Source organism: Pteropus alecto, unplaced genomic scaffold (assembly GCF_000325575.1).
Source record: "Pteropus alecto unplaced genomic scaffold, ASM32557v1 scaffold398, whole genome shotgun sequence".
Lineage (NCBI taxonomy): Eukaryota > Metazoa > Chordata > Mammalia > Chiroptera > Pteropodidae > Pteropus > Pteropus alecto.
The window spans coordinates 6996658-7015829 of record NW_006442497.1 but is presented as its reverse complement, the minus strand read 5'-3'; the positions used below and the strand labels follow the sequence as shown (position 1 = coordinate 7015829).

The window sequence follows — 19172 nt, the reverse complement described above, 5'->3', positions numbered from 1 at the left end:
CACTTTACCCCCGGCTGCATGCTCTTCCCCCACCCAGCTGAATCAGTTCTTTATGAGTTGAAGTGTTCTTCTTTCCAATCTGTCTCCCAGGGCTGTACCTGAGTGAAGTTGTCCAGGGCCTTGTGTAGGTTGGCATGCATGCCTGTGGGAGGTTCATTGGTGATCTTAATGGAGTTCTCGAGGATGCCCTGGGGGATGATGTGGCCCTCAGGGGAGGGTGCAGGCTCTGCACTGATGAAGACTCTGAACTCTGGGTGGCTGTTTTTGCTGTGCTCCTCCAGCTTCTTCTCCAGGGTGCTGAGCCACTTGGCTACTAGGTGGATGTTCTGGTGGGAAGGAAGGAACCCCCCCAATATAGGCATCTGCTTAGTTCTGTTAGCAGTAAACAGTTATCAGGAAGGCGGCTAGAGGAAGGCTTTAACTTCAAAAACTTCACATTGTGGTATGCATCTTAGGATTCCCAGTAATGGGGACCTCCTAGTATCCTGCAATTGAACCCTTTCCCTTGATATCCTAAGTCTGTCTAGCATAGTGTTCTTAAACTTGACTGTGCATCAGAATCCCCTATAGGGTTTGTTGAAACAAAGATTCTTGGGCTCCACCCCAGAGTTTCTCATTCAGTAGGTCTAGAGTGGGGCCTAAGAATTTGCATTTCCAACAAGTTTCTGGGTGATGCTGATGTTGCTGGTCTGCTGGGGGGTGGAGGGGTGGGGGGAGGCACAATTTAAGAGCCTCACATGGTTACATTCCAAGTCCAGATCCCTACTATCTGACCCATGGATTATTGACCTCTTGATGCTCAAAAGTAGGGTCCATAGACCAGCAATGTTGGCTTTATCTGAAAGCTAGTTAGAAATGTAGACTCTTAGGCCCCACTCAGACTTACTGAATCAGTGCATTTTAATAAAATCCTCCAGTGATTTGGATGCATGATAAAATTTGAAAAGCACTGATTTAAAATCCTTTTAGCTAGCTTTCCCGACTCCTTTCTCCTCTCTCCAAACCATTCTGCTAATTGTTGCCAAACTTATCTTCCTACACACTGAGTCACTGCTGCTCACAGATGCTCCTTACTCTAAGCCCAAACTCCTCTGTTATGTCTTTGAGCCCTTCTACTCTCCCCATTGTGATTCCTATTTGTCTGACTGTCGGCTAAGCTAAACCTACATTTATTTCTTACTACTTTGCAGAATGCACCTTTCACTTTAATAGGGATAGTCACTTTGCTTCATTGCAATATGTTTCATTATAATGGATAGATAAAAGCTCCTCGATAAATATTGGAGGAAGCCTGCTTGCAGAGCCTTCAATACACAGATTGGCACTGAGCACAGTGCTTGGGCCACAGCAATCTGGTCTCTGAGTGCTGCTTTCTCTTCTATAAAAAGAAATAATAGTAATATTTGCCATACTTATTTCACAGAGTTGCTGCTAATAACCAAAAGTAATGTATTTGAAAGGGCTTTGTATCCCCCAAAATGCTATCTATATGTTAGTAGTGGTTGTTGAAATGAAAATATGTTAAATTAAAGAATTCATTTATAACCAGTCTATTGTGGGCTGTTCAGAGAGCCAGGGTTCTGTTAGCCAGAAAGTGCCAGCAACCCACAAGTGAGTAACTCTGCTACCTCTTCAGCAATTCTAACTTATAAGTTTAATCTTAGCTCTCAGAAACCACATCAGCATAAGATGTAGGGGTCCTGGGCAGCTGGTAGATTCTGGGGGAGGAAACATTCTCTATCCAGCTGTCATGGCCTTCAGCTGAATGCCAACTTCCTCAGCATGCATCAAAGTAGGAACCAGTCCTTTTGTAAGTAGAGCTATTTAAACCTGAGAGAGTGATAGTAGCAGGTGAAAGCAGGAATAAGAGGAGTTATTAGGAGTCAGGTGAGGAAAAGAACATATGAGGGAGGAGAATTGGAAGGAGACAATTAGGAAGTGAAGGGGCAAGGGCATGGAAGGAAAGGCGGATAAGAGGGGAAGAGAGGACAGGGAAGCCCAGAGACTGCGAAGTGAGGTCCAGACAGATATGGGGTCAAGAATGATCTTGATCAGGACTGAGGGGGCATACCTGCAAGATAACCCAGTGACCTTTCTTGGCAGCTAGGTCCAGCGCAGCCTCAGCCACTACCTCTTGTCCTTGCCCCAAAGACACGTTGTGGAAGTTCCGATTGTTGAAGGTATACCCAAGTTTTTTACCTAAAAGGAGTATGGAGTTGTCATTCTTATCTCTTGTGTCTAATTATCTTTGTTGTTTAATGTTCATAAGGAAGCTCCCACACATCTCCCTATCACTCCTCAAACACAGGAGTGCCTAAACCCATACCCCAAGCCTCATATACTGACTTTTTTCCTTTACAGAGGGCTACATCTTCCAGCTTTCTGTTCCCAAATAGAAGGAAGCACTTGTCTAGACCAAATTGCTTCACCACACCCACTTTACTTCATCCTCAAGAATGGGGTGAAGTGCTGATGTTCTTCTGTACAGCTTCCATTTGAAGGTCGGACCTTGGTCCATTATCCTGGAGGATGCTGATGCAAAAGGCTCAAAGAATAGCAAGCATCTGGGTGTGGCCCTGTCTAACTTGCTTTGTCCTTTGAAAATATATTTTCCCTGGAATTTTACTGGGGTATATGGCCAGCAGGGGCAGGATTCAGGTAAAACTTCCCATGCTTTATACATATTAAACACCTTCCTTATAAATCTCAACTCACAAAAAAAAATTTATGTCATTATTTTACATGAATCAGAGTGAAGAGAGAAAACAGGAAAAATATGAAGGGGCTTGATTGCATAGGTGTAAATGTTCCGTTGGATGTATCTTGATAACATCTGTCGGATGTTGCTGGTATTGGGTAGGAAACTGGTTACACCAACACAGATACAACAAGTGCATCACTGCAGCAAGGCCAATGCTCATGAGTTGTTCTCCAGCCCAAGAAAAACTTTACGTGAAAAAAAAAAAATGACCTTAATATAGTGGGCCAATTAGGCCTGGGTATCAGCTATTAGCCCAATATAATAAAATTATTGTATTAGAGAAATTACATAATAATCTTTAGACAAATGGATCATAAAAATGTGTAAAACCATGAAGGAATAATTGAACAATTTTTCTAGGAAGGTGAACTACACAAGATAAAAGAGGAAAAATTAAAAAAGAGAAAAAATATGTATTTAAAGAATTTCATTTTAGAAGAACTAAAATTGAGGATGTAATATGTAATGTGCAAGAAAATTTAAAGAAAACTATCAATATTGGACATTTCTTTTCAATACTAAAAAAAAGTATAGATTCTTTTGCAACTGGATGAGTCAAAGCAAGATGATGACTTTTTGTAGTGAAGAATAGTTATTATAGATCCAACCGAGATAAACTCAAGAAATACCCTTATTAAACTCTACAAATCTTAGCTGGCAATAGATTTGATGTCAGTTTTAGAACCAGGGATATAAACAACGTATTCCAGAGAAAATACAAGGACAAAAGGTGCCAGGATTATTAGATAGCCTTGGTGACATTTCTACTTACAAAAGAGCCTATTTCTTTTCTTTATTAGAAAGAAAAGGGAAAAGAGGGGCTTAAAAAGGATTAGTTTGAAAAGGCTTCAGAAATATAATAGGGATGTGCAGAGATGCAAGTAAAATGGCAGTATATTGAAAGCATTTCTACCCGATAGTATATGCTTTATCAGGGAAGTAGCAAGTGAAGCAGACTATGATAGAGCACAAGAAGGGTAGGGTCCATTTGTAATTTTAAAGAAGGAAATAAGCAATGTAACCAACTTCGGGAGACATGAAAAGATTACCAAAGAGCATTGAAGTTGAGAATTATAAACTTGTGGTAGTTCTAATACACCAAATGTATTGTTTTTTTCTAATTAATACCTACATTTGTCCAGGATTGAGACTTTACAAAAGTTGAGCAACAAAAGTAGAAGAGGAAATGGAGTTGAGGATTTGGGAGATCATGGTTCAAATGAAAGATTATTATTCCATATTAAAATAAGAGGGAGATAAAGGTGAGCATTAGAAACAATGGAGGAACCAGTGGACTGGACATTTCACTCAAGTAGAATAATAGATGAAGCAGGAGTAAGAGAGTGAACAATCTGAACAGTAGGAAGTGATAGTCATGAGTAGACATGAGAGAATAATGTTTCAGAAATAGGACAGTTCTCAATGATAACAAAGTTCTCAGTGAAGCCTTAAGAATGGGTAACAGAAATGAAACAGTTAAGTTCTTTAAAGATGAGGAAGTGTGAGGCTAAATGTTGGCTGAGTGACACAGCAATATTAAAGTTTACCAGGATGATGATGAAACAGAAAGTGCAGAAGATTTTGAAAAAAGTTCTAAAGTCCCTAATAAATATAAATCTCACTGGGAAGTTGGTAGAAAGCAGAGAACATTTAAAAGCTAGTAGATAATACAGTCAGATGGCATCTGCTTTAAAAGAGAATTTTTTTTTTTAATGAGAAATACCCTGCAAGTGGCAAAAGAAGGCTAGAAAATGTTCCCCTTCCTCCCAACCCATAGGTTTGTGGAACTAGGGAGAGGGCCACAGAAGTTGCAATGTCTTCAAAGAGACTACAGGTTGAAGAAGCATGCTGTGAAGACGTTCAAGGAGATTTACAATGGGGCATGGTTCCAGGTGACACCACCACATGGAGAGTTGGAAGGAAGATCAGAAAGGGAAAGATAAGTTGAAGGTAGTGGAGATGGGGGCATGAATGCCATAGCACAAAACAATATGAATGTGAAACCCCAAGAGAACATAACTGGCTAGAGGGGCTCACTGATGACCCAGAAAGGTATCTTGAGAGCCCCAAAGTTACGAATAGAAGGCCTCTGCAAGTTACCTTGGTACATCACAAGGCTCACATGTGGTACAGTATTCTTTAGCCAAAGGGCAACTCCCATTGAATTTTCCCCCTTCTCATCATCTCAAAGGTCCATTTCTTTCTGTTCAGCCTCATCATCATGCCTCAAGCCTAGATTAATGCAGACTGATTCTAGCTGTCCTCTGCTGTGCTACATTTTGCCCCCAGCAGTCCCATCAGTCTGTAGTTTTCTAGACTAATCCTTTTTAAGCCCCTCTTTTCCCATATCCTTCACTTTCTAATAAAGAAAAGAAATAGGCTTTTTTGTAAGTAGAAATGTCACCAAGGCTATCTAATAATCCTGGCACCTTTTGTCCTTGTATTTTCTCTGGAATATGTTGTTTATATCCCTGGTTCTAAAACTGACATCAAATCTATTGCCAGCTAAGATTTGTAGAGTTTATCATTGCCTTCACATTGTCATTACTTTGCTTAGAGTCTCTTTTTCATTGTTCCTGTGAAGGCAATGATACTAAATTGAAAATTGTTTCTTTGAACATACCTTGTAGTAGGCCTAAAAAATTCTAAATGAGCTCATAGTTCTGATCAGAACATTTGAAAGAGAAAAAGGAAGCAGTGGAAGGCAAAAGTGGTAGATACAGCTTCTTTCTGATCACAAAATAAAAATAACAGAAGTTATTTTGTCAGCCAGGTAATTGAACAAAGGAGGGTGGAGACAAGCAGATCAAGCTAGAGCCAAGTGAAAGAAAGACCAGAGTAGATGCCTGAGTAAGGGCAGAAAGGGGAGGTCCTTTGTTGGGAAGGCCAAAGATGAAGCTGTGCTTTGAAAGGATATGACAAAAAGGTGTAAAGGAAGAAGCAAATCGATCTGTCTCAAAGAACAGAAGAATCGTCATCATTATAATGCCATACAATGCTACTATACTTTTAATGTTTTAAAGCCTTTTCATATCTGAGATTTCATCTTTATTCTGATAGGAGGAAGGTGTTACTGATGATCAGAAACGAAACAAAGGGTGATCGCTTTTAGATGAAGCAAATACAAAAATTATTGTGCAAATGAGGAAGTGTGGCTCATTTAGGAAGAAGGTGATGAGAAAAGAGAGAAAGAGGGTAAAATTAATGCACTGCTAAAGGATTAATCTGAGAAGGGAAGAAGGAAAGCAATGGGGGTGGATGGTGGTAGGTTTCATTTTAAAACAGAGGCCAAGGAAAGTGGATGGAATTTCCTCCTCCTCCTCTGAAATTGTGGAGGAAGGAAAATCCTGGAGTAGACTAAGGGGAACAAAAGTTCTAGAAAATCATAGATTCCTAGTCAAGTGTCAATGGATGAGCTCCAGGGGCTTATAGACCTCCCAAAATCATATACAGAATTTTGTTTGTCTGTGGCTTCATGCATTTTGAGAGGGGGTAGGTTTTGAAATGAGGACAAGGAAACAAATCTTTCCTCTGACTCTCAGGGTTTTAAAACACTACCCAATATTAAGAACTGCCATAATGAAATAAAGAGATAAAGAAATGAAGTAGTTAAGAACAGAAAAATCACATATTCAAAGATGGGAAAGGATGCCAAGCTTTGTTAAGTGTTTAACTGGAGTAAAACAGTAAACTGTCTAATGCACAGTCTCCGTCCAAGCATAAAGAGAATACGTTTACTTGATAAGGTGGGGTTAGGGGAAATAGGGGAGAGTGCTTGAGTCAGTCACGTGAATTCCAAACTTGAGAATAGAAGCCTATCAAGCAAACTGATTAGATCCAAGATGCGGAAAACATGGATGTCACCAGAGTACATGTTCTAAATGGGTACATTAGAAAACAAATCAAGCCATCAAAGAGCAAGGAGGGAGGAAGAGAAAGAGAAAGAGGCACAGGTGCCTAAGTAATCTCTAACTGATGAACAGCAATATTGTCTCTGGTAACAAAATATGTGTTAAGATTAAACCAAGGGCAGGGCTGAGATATTGTATTCAGGAAAAAAAAAGTAATATGGACTAAGGAATGGGTTAACTTGTCTGAAATGACAGAAATCTTCTAACTACATGATGAAATAGTTTGAGGTCAATTGGCAAAAAACAGTATGAAACTGCTCATAAACAGGGTGTATAAAAGCTTCCAAAAAGGAAAATATTGAATAAAAATGAGCAAACTAGATTTGTCAATATGAAAGAAATAAAAACTCCAGGGGTGTGGAGTAGAAGGACTACACAACTCTACAAAAGGGTGAAAGTCAGGAATAACTTAGCTATGATAACAGCCATAAAAGACTGAAGTTCTGATTTATTCTATACCTTGAATGAACCTTAAAAACATTATGCTAAGTGCAAGAAGCCAGCCACAAACTTTCAATTATCCACTTTAAATGGGTGAATTGTATGGCATGTGAATTATATCTCAGTGAAGCTATTAAAATTTGGGGGAAAGAGGAGAGTCTTGGTGGGCAGTAATGGGAACTAAATTTTTATTTTTCATATCAGGTAATAAATAGATATTGAAAATTGATAAATTCAGAAAGAGTGATAAAAGATTATTAGTTAAAAATAGAGAAGTAACTATCAAGAGGACTAAATTCAGAAGCAGGCGAAAGCACAGTGTCTGGGAAGGGAGACAGGGTCTGGGAAGGGCTGGAGCTGGGAACTGTTGCCTTTCATTGCAAATTCTATATTATCAGTATTTTAAGAAATATTAAAAGTATTTAAATTTTAGATTACAAAAATATACATTAAATTAATGAATGAGATCATTCTTTCCCTTTTACAGATCTTATTCTTTCTTTGGGGCCAAGTTAGCATCATCTCAACTACCCACAAATGCCAGGCATATGCTTTATGTTCCTTTCGTTACATAATGACTAACATACTGCCAGGGAGTTGTATTACAATGGTCGGGATTCTTACTTATAAAGACTTGGCTCTGTAAAAACTCACTGGGCCTTTATTAAACTTTGTAAAGTGTTGTAGTTTTGATTAGTCATTCATTTGTTCATTCCTTCATTTAACATATATTTTTACTGAGTGCCCATCACATGAAAAGCACAGTGCTAGGAACTGGGATACTCCAGTGAAAAGGATACCTACTCCCAAGGAGCTGTTATTCTCACAGGAAGGCACAATCATCACTAGACACAGGAAGGCACAATCATCACTGAACACCTTGGAAATTAAGTAGGGCTTCCTGGAGGTGGTGATATCGAAACTGGTATGTGAAGGATGAGTAGAGGATAGCCTGGTGAAGGGGACGCTGGAAGGGAAGCAGAATGTTTGGGAGAATGGGATGGCTGCTGTGTAGAGTGAAATAGGGAGGGGCAGGGAAACGTAGGCAGAAAAATGAGCCCCCAAAGATATCCATGTCCTAATCTCCAGAACCTGTGTATATGTTACTTTACATGGCAAAAGGGACTCTGTAGATATGATTAAAAACCGTGAGATGGGAACATAATCCTAAATTATCTGAATAGCCCCTATATAATTGTAGGGGTCCTTATAAGGAAAAAAGGGAACCCCATTTATTATTTCAACCTCCAGAACTGTACAACAATAAATTACTGTTATTTTAAGCCCCTAAGTTTATGATAATTTGTAACCTCAGCTATTTGAAACTAATTATAGAAAGTAGGCTGGAGAAATATGAAGGAGCTGGAGGATAAAGTTCCTTGTAAGCACCGTTAAGAAGTTTGAACTTCATTCTGATGGCAATGGGAGCCTGCAAAAGGACTGTACTTGTATTTCAGAGAGATTGCTCCAGCTACACTAAGGGGAATCAAGGTCTCCTCATGAACCTGCTACTGTGGAGCCTACCTCCTAGAGCCCAGAGCAGTCCTTTCTCTGGCAATGATCTCCTGATGTTGGTCTAGCAACAACCCTGATTTCTGTGTGATTAGCAAATACCAAGTATTACATAATGAGCCTTGAATCTGGAATAGAGAAACTGACAGATGCAAAGAGTAAGAGCGCATGGGGCTGCTGCAGCCTTGGCCCCAAGATGAAACTTTTTCACCTTGATTTTCCACATCTTTCAGTGGGTTCACCCCTGGAGACAGGATAAAAAACATGGGAGTGGCTGGTCCTGATTCTTCAAAAGAGGTTGCAAAGTCTAATGTTCTTCCTACCACATATTTGCTTCCTAATGTCTCCTCAACGAAATCTCTGCCAGAAAAAAAAAGTACATAAGTGTTTATCAGTCAAAAACATAGAACAGAGGTCTATAGAAATGGAAGATGTATAGTTAACAGAGGTAGGATCAACTCCAAGCTTTACTTATTAAGTCAACATTTACAACCTGTGATGCCTGCTCACCTAGATCAGGGATCCTTCTAAATCCCCATGTATCCAGGCCACCACTGACTCCTCTGTGAAGCCTGTGTGCCCTGTCACATTACCACTATCCAACAGAAGACTGCCATGACTAATTCCTTCCAAAAGCCCTCAGGCAGCTAAATGCTCCAAACTTCATATCCCTGTGATCCTCCATCCATGATTTAAGGCCCTTCGGTCCTCTATTCTCTCATGTTCTTTCATTTTCTGTGTTTCCTTTTATCTTACTCCACTTCCTTTCCAAAGTGTCCCATTTTTATACTAAAGAAAACCTTGAAGCTGTAACCTCTTACATCTGACCATCTGGCCCAGCTCCTGGCCTTAACTCTTCCCCAATGAAAATATTTTCCCTGTAGCCTTTCGACTGGGCTCATTCTCCTACATCTGGTCTATCTCAAGATTGGGAGGTAGGATCATGGTCCTGCTCACTGATGACTATTATTTATAAACTATTAACTCTCCACTCATGTAGCTCCATTGAGGCTTATTTCCCCTGGCTGTGTTACCACTACCCCTGTATATCAGTGTCATCTATTGCTCCTTTGGAGACTCTGCTGACTTACTGAACATGGGAACTCTTGGCCCATAGACTTTCTCTCCACCAGCCTGAATGACATCAACATCCATGTAGACAATCCTTCAGATTCTTAACAATTTTCATTTCTTTCCCACTTCGGCCACCCAATTCCATGGCCATACATTCATCTTTGTCATTACTTGGGAACTTTTTCTATATTTGAAATCATAAATGGAAACATTCCATTCTCTGACCCAAACTTTCTATCTTTACAATTCCTTTAAAAATTTACCCTTACTTTACTTATTCTTTGCCTGTATTGGTGCCAGTACAAATGCAGGATTTTCAGTATCTTGGCTTCCTTTTTTTTTTAAATCATCTCCCCTAATTCTCTTCACTTCTTTCCTATCCAGTGCAGAGAGACCATGGCCTAAAAATTCTTCAAAACGAACAAACAGCTTTTTTGAGGTATAATTGACATATCATATTTTAAGTATACTATTCAATAATTTTTAAGAAATTTCCTGAATTGTACACCATAAACCAGTTTTAGAATATTTTCATACTGCCTCATGCATATTTAGATAATTGCTATTCCCACCCTCCAGCCCTAGGCAACTATTAATCTACCTTCTGAATCTATAGATTGCATGACCTATGATTTCTAATCATTCTCTTGCCAATCCCTATCTCCCTTACCTAACTCTTATTCAATCAAACCAATTTGAAATGACCTGTGCTCTGGATTAACTTAACGCTGTACCTGGGCTGTTGAATGCAAAATCATCTAATGGTGAAGACTGGTCTCACTATAATGCAGGATCTTAACTAGGTGAGCTCTCAAAGCTACTTGAAATTCTTTGAGTTTCCTTGATCAGTTTTCTCTCATTTTTTCAAGATTATATTTCAAAACTTCAGCATTCCCTGCAAATCTCCAACCCTGCCACCTACTGTCCCACACAAAATGATCTTACTTTCTACTTCTCAGAAAAAATGGAAGTCATCAGATAAATCTTTCTTAATTTTCTGCCATCCTTCTACCACCTTCACAATAACCACATTCATTTCTCTCTATTGTTGTGATGAAAGAGATGAGCTAAGGATGACCCTTCTATCTGTTCTTTGGATCCCACCATCTCCTGCCACAGTAGACACGACCAGCATCCTTCTTAGTGCTGATATTGATGAGCACCTCTTTCTTAACTGTCCACCTAGATATTAAGAAAATACACGGCAAACACAGAGCAACAGGCCTCATGGGATTTTAGATGTTGGTACAAAGCCTCCTATTATTATAAACACATGGCTTTTGTGTTCAGCCCTGATAGTTTGGCCATGCTGAGATTGCCCCTTGCCTGTCTTGGGCCTCCCCACTATTCCTACTCCCTACCTCATGGCATAGGTCATCCGGTCAGGCCGCATAGCTCTCATCATACAGAGGCGCTGCAGGGCTGTCTTGTTCTTCCACTCCTGTGGGAACTTCTCCTTCTCAGGACATTCCGATTCCACAAACTTTTTCCAGCTCTTGGCAGATCCCTCAATGTCCCGATCCAGGTTACAGAATTCTTCCATTGATGAAAGTGCCTAGAAAGTTTCAGAGAATCTTGCTCTGAAATGCAGTTTCTCAGAGCCATAATTGGCATTGTGTTGAGGTTGCGGGGCATCATATACATTATTCTACCTCATTTATACTCTTTTCTAGAGCCTTGACTCTTCCTGCAGGTAAAATCAAGGAAGAGGAAGGATTTTGATTAGCTCACCTTTAGCAAACTGCCCCAATAATATGCAAGGTTTAGTAAATAAAATGTTTGGGATATTATCAGCAGCAGAGACTGAACAGCATCTACCTACAGGGTATTACATGGAAAAAGGAATAAGAAGGGATGCCATGATTTTTCTAGTCATGGAGCCTGGACATTTTAAGTCTCTGACTCTTCCCTTTCATTCTCATATTCACTTTGTCAGCAACTCCGGTCAATTCCTTTCAAAATATCTCCAGAATCATTAATGTCAACTTAAAAATTTCCATGAATTGCCCGCTTCTGTAAGGATTAAGTCCAAATGCATAATTTGTTAATCCGTTCTCTTCATGTAGTCTAAGGATGTCTGCTCCCAGCCTTGGCAGTGTACCAGACTCGGTCCCAACTCTATTCCTTGTTCACACTGCTTTTACCACATCGGAGGGCTTGTTCTTTCCTCCACCCAATTCTACTCCTTTCTTGATCGATTACTAGTTGTTTAGGTCCTACAAATTGTTAAAGTCCACTTCAAAATCAGCAAATTCCCCTACATATATTGTCTCTAATCTTGAACACACAGCCCTCCTACTCTTCTTTTGTGGACAGAGTTGATATATTTTATAGAGAGATTGACTCTATTTTTAGATATTTGACTGTTAATAGCTTTTAAGCCTTATCTCTCCCTCCTTCTCTTCTGCTCAGCAAGCTGATAAGTAAGCCTAGGTACTCCCTCTTTGGAGGGAAGTTGTACCATGCAAGCCCCTGCCCATGCACAGGACCTCTCACCCATCTGCACTCCCTAATTTCCATCAAAAACCCCAGGGTAGTCTCCTTTCCTGGCTCTCTCAAGCTATTTTTAGGCTGCTGGGAAACTCCCTTGCGCTCCCCAGAAATTCTGATTATACAAGTAGTAAAATTTTCTATACCCTCTTAGGTATGTGTGAGACATCATCTGTCTTGACACTGGAACCACATCTGGGCGTGGAGGGTCCATCCTGTTGCCTCAGAGCAGCCACATAAACATCACTCACTTAGACACTGAGTTATCTGCAGCTTTTGTTTGTATGTTTGGTCTCTTCCATGAGACTAAAAGCTAGACCGTGCCCAAAATACCTATCATAATGCCGTGTATTTTAAGGAACCCACACATTTGAATTCATTCATTTACTTGATATTTATTGAATGTCTACTACATGCCGGGCACTTGGGAATACAAAAGTGAACAAAAAAAGACATGCCTTCAAGGAGCTTACGGTCCTAAGTTCAAGAAGAAGAGAAGATGATGGAGGCCTTAGAGGTATATAGGACCCTGTTGGGCAGAGATAGAAAGAGAGAAAGGAAGGACATTTTATGGAGAAGGATCGACAAGAGATAAAGTCTGGAGGGGGAAGAGAGTAGGGTATAGTGCAAAGGAGTGTGACCACAGTAGAAGAGACAAAGGAAATGTAAAGCTGGAGAAGGGCGTGTACACTTGGCTTGGGCTTGCCAGGGCTCTGCTCCTGTGTGGATAAACGCCTGTCCTGTCTTTCTGTGCCCTTTCTCGTGAGCTCTGTGGCCTCCCAACGTCACCCTGACCACTTAGAGCAGGGAGCACACCTTCTTTAATGCTGAGAAGTGGCATGGTATCATGTGTAGGATGATGGAGCTACCAGAAAATAAGAGTTCTGGTCCTAGTCCTGCCTCTTATGACTTGGACCCGTTTTTAACCTTTGTGGGCTTTGATTTTCTCCTCTGGAAAATGAGGCCAAGTAATTGCTGTCTGCATAGTTAATGTTTTAATGTAGATGCAAGTGCTTTGAAGACTCTAAAGGCCTTCCCTGTGCTTTCTTGGGGCTCCTATAGTTACTGAGTTACAATTGCTGGTTTTCTTGTTTGTTACTCCCACAAGATTGTGTGTTCCCTGTGGGCAAGAGTTTTAGTCATCTTTGTATGCCTCAGGCATAGCAGGCTGCCTGGCACTTAGGAAGTGCTCAATTAATAAAGTTTGACATCTGGGTGGCCAGCAGGAGGGCTCTTGACAAGCTGAGAAAAGCTGCAGCTGCTGTAATTATTTCTCTCGTGCTGAGGAATTCATTTTCATCTTCTTTCAGGCAGCCATTTCAGCCCCTCTTCCCAGCTTGCATCATCATTAACCCTTCTGCAGTCCCATTACCCCCTCTGGTGTCCCCACAAAAGTGAGCAAATTACACTGCTATCAGTGCTCCTAGCAGCCATGACTGGGTCTGAAACATACTTTCTTGAAGCTCTGGATTGAACACAATTGCAACATTTAATCTTCCAAATGAGGGAAAGGCATTTCTAGCCTTCTAATAAGCTAAATGGAAATGACTAATTAACCTAATTACATTGGACTGTGTAGCAAAATACAACTGTGCTAAACTGGCATCGAGTGGTAGTGAGGGGCTTTTTCAAAGGCTAACAAAGGCATGCGTCACAGATGAAATTTTCTAATGAAGAGCAGAATATGCCCAGTACCTTAAAGTAAAGCATTTTTTGAGACTTAAAAAAATTCTTACAAAGAATACTAATAAAAGCAGTATTTTATCACAAAGATTTCATTTAGTACCTATTTGTTCTGCTGGGGAAACAAGGCAATTCATCTTCTTCATCTGATAGAATGTTTAAGAAATTTTGTTTTATCATGTCCTATTCAGTTATACTTATTTTGTTTCTTTAGGCTAAAATCCAACCGAACACTTAAAAAGAGCATTCATCAAAGGCTTAAATGTTGTGTACTACACATTGCACTGCATTTCACCTGCTCACATCTTGTACTAGGCTTGAGTTTGATGGGGCTGGACTTGGCTGCTCCACATAAAACTCAGAGAGAGAGATAAAGCTTCACTCATATGCAAAAGCTTTTGAACAGCCAGATGAGCTTAGCCCACAAAACAAAACAAAAAAGCAAAGTGAAGAAAGCAAACCAAACAATCCATTTTGTGAAAAAAGGAATGGAACTAAATGGCACAGTAGCTTTTGAGTTGTAAAAAATGCTTTTGAATCATTTACTCTTTATGAGTTCTGCTGCAGAGAGCTTTGTGGGGTAATAGGAAGAAAGGCAACTGGATTTGGCCCAAATGAGCAACTCACAATCCCTCAAAGTTTTTCTTTCTATGGACAAATTCAGGCACAAGTCATACCAACCACAGCAGGCATACACCTTAGAGATGGGTAATTAATAACTGTAATTGTGATGGGGTGAATTTGGGATGTTCCCTAAAAAGATATGTTGAAAAACTAACTCCCCTAATTTGTGAATGTGATTTTGTTTTAAAATAGGGTCTTTGCAAGTATAATCATGTTAGGATGAGGTCAGTAGGATGGGCCATAATCTAATATGACTGATGTTCTTATAAGAAGAGAAGAGACACAAAGACACACTTTACATGGTTAGATGGCCATGTTAGATGGCAGCGGAGGCAGAGATTGAAGTGATTCTGCAACAAACAAAATAACGTTTGAGGATACCAGAAGCTGGGAGGGGCAAGCAAGTATCCTCCCCTTGAGGCCTTCTGGAGAGATCATGGCCTGCCAAAACCCTGATTTCAGACTTCCAGCTTCCAGAACTGTGAGATAATACATTTCTGTTGTTTTAAGCGACTCAGCTTGTGGGACTTAATTATGGCAGCTCAAGGAAACAAATATAATAGCCATAACCATAACTATAATCAGCTTCTATTTACTGAATATTTATATGTCTGACTTTGAGGTAGGTATTCTGATGATCATTTTGCCAATAAGGAAACAAAGTCTTAGAAAAATAAGAAACATGTCAGAGACCATACACACTCAAAGTTGAACTTGAACTCAGGAATGTCTGACTCCAGAGCCTGTGTTAGCTATCCATCTCTATCACTCATTCAGAACTGCTTTCCAAAATTTATTTTCCATAAGAGCATCAGATTATGAGTCATTACTCTCAAACTTTGGGGCTGAACTTTCCAATAAGATAGCCACTGGCCATATATGAATATTAAGCAAACTAAATGTGACTAGAGTGACTGAACAACTAAATTTTTATTTGTATTTAATTTTAATTATTTTGAAATTTTAGTTAAGAAACTGGAACTTGTTTTTGTAATTGAAAAACTTTTAAGTATGTTTGGAACAACTTCAGTGTATGAGTCAACTGTTTTAATTGTAAAACTTTATGAAATATAAATCAAATCAATATTTCTGATTAAGATTTAGCATCTGAATTGAGATGTGCTGTGAGTGTAAAAAATATGCACCAGAATTTAGACTTAGTATAAAAATATAAAATAGCTCATTAATATTTTTATAACAATTATATATTAAAATGATTAATTGGGTTAAAATATACTATTAAAATTAATTTCATTAATTTCTTTTTACATTTTTTAATGTGGCTACTATAAAATTTTAAATTATATATGTGACATACATTATATTTCTTTTGGACAGTGCTAGAGTGTCTATTCATTTATGTCTTATGCAGCCTAGAAAAGTTAATGGTTTTCCACACATATTCTGCATTTATTATAATTATTCTTAGGCATTTTGTAACTTTGTGATTTGATTGCTGTTCTGAATGAAGTTCCCCTTTGTTTCTTTCCCAATATGTTATCCCTCTTCTCATTTGCTAGGTTGGGTCCAGAATTACAAATGAAATTAATAAATAAAAATCAAAATACACCTGTATTATTTACATTAGGGATCAGCAACCTGCAGCTTTCAGGGCCAGTCTGGTCTACCATCTGTGTTTGTAAATACGGTTTTATTGAAATTTAGCCATTTCCACTTATATATTACGTGTGACTTTGGCGGAGTTGAGTAGTCGTGACAGATTCTGGCCCTCAAAGTCTAAAGTTTGATGATCTCTGATTTAGATACAGCTCTAAAAACAATTAAAAGAATAGCTATAGACTCTGAAAAAGAAGTTAGAGAAATATTTTAGGTAATAGCAGCGTGAGTGAAATTAGCCTTGAATTTCCTAAGATGATTCCTTTGAAGGGGACAACATGCATATAAATGGCTAAGTGTGGGGCTTTTATTGTAAAGTAAATCACCTTGGATGGATCTCAAGAGAATTATGCTGAGTGAATAAGCTTGTCCAAAAAGGTTACATACTATATGATTCCATTTATATAACATTCTTGAGATGACAAAATTATGGAAATGGAGAACAAATTAGTGGTGTCAGGCATTAGGAATTGGGGCGGGGGGATGTTGTTGTGGTTATAAAAGGGATTCATCCCTGTAGTGATGGAATTTCTGTATCTTGACTGTGGTGGTAATTACATGAATCTTCACACGTGATATAACCACACACACACACACACACGAGTGCATAAAAACCTGCTGAAATCTGAACAAGGTTAGTGAATCAGTGTCAACTTCCTGGATGTGATATCATACTATAGAAATGCCAGATGTTACCATTGGGGGAAATGGAGTACATGGAATATCTCTATTATTTCTTATCATTTCATGTGCATCCACATTATCTCAAAAATTTTTAGTAAAAAATATAAAGAGAGCCAGTCATATTACTTCAGACTCACGCTTCTTTGTGCTATGAAACTTGTATAAAATGCAACAAACATGGAAGGTCATAAACAGGATTCATTTTGCACAGGTGCTAGTCCTCACACGGCACCAGCTTTTGCTGCGGATGCTCATCCAAGTGGGGACTGGACAGCTGCCCACGTGGATAATTGGCCTGGACTCTCTGGAGCTGGTGTTCACTCAGTCAGCCTTCACTGCCTGGCATCATGTCAGGCCCTGTGAAGGCAGGCATAGTCACTGTTGAAAGGAGCTCATAGTTTGTGATCTTTTCAATGCTCATAGAATCCCAACTAAACTAAGCTGAATAACATGGAAAGAAAATGGGCTTTGCCATCAGACAGACTGGAATTTGAGTCCTGGATTTGCTACTCATAAGATGTGGGACCTCACTTTCTTCATATGTTAAATGGGAAAAAATAATACCTATTGTCCAGGTGAACATGAGAATAAAATAAGCTAATGCATTTCTAAAGTGCCCAGTAAATGTGAGCTCTTATTAACCACTGATAATCTCAGGCTGGAATGCATCCCCTGCTTTGAGGCTGAATTAGGATTCATGTGAAAATGCCTGAACAGAGCCTGGTTTCTGTCCATTTCATGAAATTGTATAATAGCATCTCTACACACCTGCTCCGGGGCCTCACAGGAGTCCGTATTTCAGTCCTAAGCACTGGCAGATGACAGGCAGCTCAGCTGAGTCAGAGAAGCTCACAGGATCTTACTGTTTCCTCACATCCTGGAGGCAGAGCCCTCACACCAGCGGACACCTGCTCATTCTCTGCAAAGCCTTCTCAGCAGGCAGGGAAGGGTAAGCCATGCTGTGGGCATGCAGGTAAATGGATTTACCTATGTTAAAACAGCTCCACAATGACCCCCAAAAGAGAGTGCTCCTGACTTCCTGGGGACAAATGTTAGGAGATGAGAACTTAACTGTTTTCTAGGGTCTGGTACTCACCTTGATGCCACCCCAGGCCTGATGGGAGAGGAACTCCACTGGACTGGTGACACCTGCTTGCACTGGAGATCGAAGCAGGAAATCCAGTTCTGCTGCATTGACTTCCTGGTTCATGAGGATAATCTGTAATGTGGCAGAATGACACTGTGTTTCTTTAGCTGGTTGTAGTTACAGGGTTCTAGAGATCTTCAGAGTCATCATTCAGTATAATTATTGCTAATTCTAACGCTAGAGCTTGCCCATCAGTTTTGATTGTTGAAAGATGGTAGAGTGGAAGAAAGTATATGCCCATGCAAATCACTGTGTGCATCTCTTTTCACCCTAAATATCAGCATGGCATAAATACATATAGTGAATGGCTATAAATCTTGGCAAGCAAGCATTTATGTATCGATCATAAATGTCATGGAATATATTCCTGCAATCTAATTGAGAAGATGACACATACAAATGACATGATTTGAGGAGAGTGTCAAAGTAACATATATGCAAAACAGAATTGCATATATGAATCAATAATACTAAAGGGTTTCCAGAATAGAGGAGTGGCCAATAAGTAGGGGTGGGGGTATTAATTTGACTAAACTTTCTATAAGTGCTTTTGAACTGGGTCTTGGAGAAACTAAGAGATAGGAATATTTAGACAGGAAGGGGAGGCTTTCTAGGGAGAGGGCAATAGAAAGTGGAGAGGCTTGGAGGGAATTAGTGAGGTGTGAGCCGGGGAAGGTAAAGCATTTGGCTTGTTTAAGCTAACAATTCATGCTGAGGGGAACTTGGGAAATTGTCCTCCGCCTACAAATGATGTTCTCTGCTGAGAAGTTACGGATGGAAATGTTCACCAAGAAAAAAATAATTTGGTCAATTTGAGAAAAAGTCTCTAAGGATGTAACAGGCTTGAAATAGCAGATGGGGTAAAAAAGGGTTGAAATATTTATGAGAGAAAAGTGAAAGCTAGGTGAGGAAGCTCCTTGGGATCTGAGGGAAATGTGTGGTAGTAAGGAAATTAGTGTACACTGGGGCTTGAATTCTTTTTGTGATGGCCAAGCTGTCATCCATGCTGGAGTGGGGACTACAGAGGGTGAGAAGGATAAGTCACACTAAGTCTCCCCCATGAATTCAGTCATTGGAACATGCCGAGTCAGCATAGAAGTGATCATAGAATATCTGACTTTTAGAATTGAAAGAGGCATTCAAGATAATCTGGTCTGTGCTCCTAACTTATGTAGAGAAAAATATTCCAAATGCTAAATGATTAGAGAGATAAATGCAAGGAAATAAA

At 39.6% G+C, this 19172-nt stretch overlaps 1 protein-coding gene across 1 annotated transcript in view; it reads right to left on the bottom strand.

Annotated features, from left to right (window-relative positions):
* DNAH9 (dynein axonemal heavy chain 9) overlaps positions 1-19172 on the bottom strand; it is a 312771-nt gene that overhangs the window by 29879 nt on the left and 263720 nt on the right. Inside the window, 5 exon segments of the mRNA XM_006922399.3 lie at positions 99-326; positions 2072-2199; positions 8837-8985; positions 11061-11254; positions 17894-18016. Of these exon segments, the coding sequence (XP_006922461.1) occupies positions 99-326; positions 2072-2199; positions 8837-8985; positions 11061-11254; positions 17894-18016 (822 nt within the window).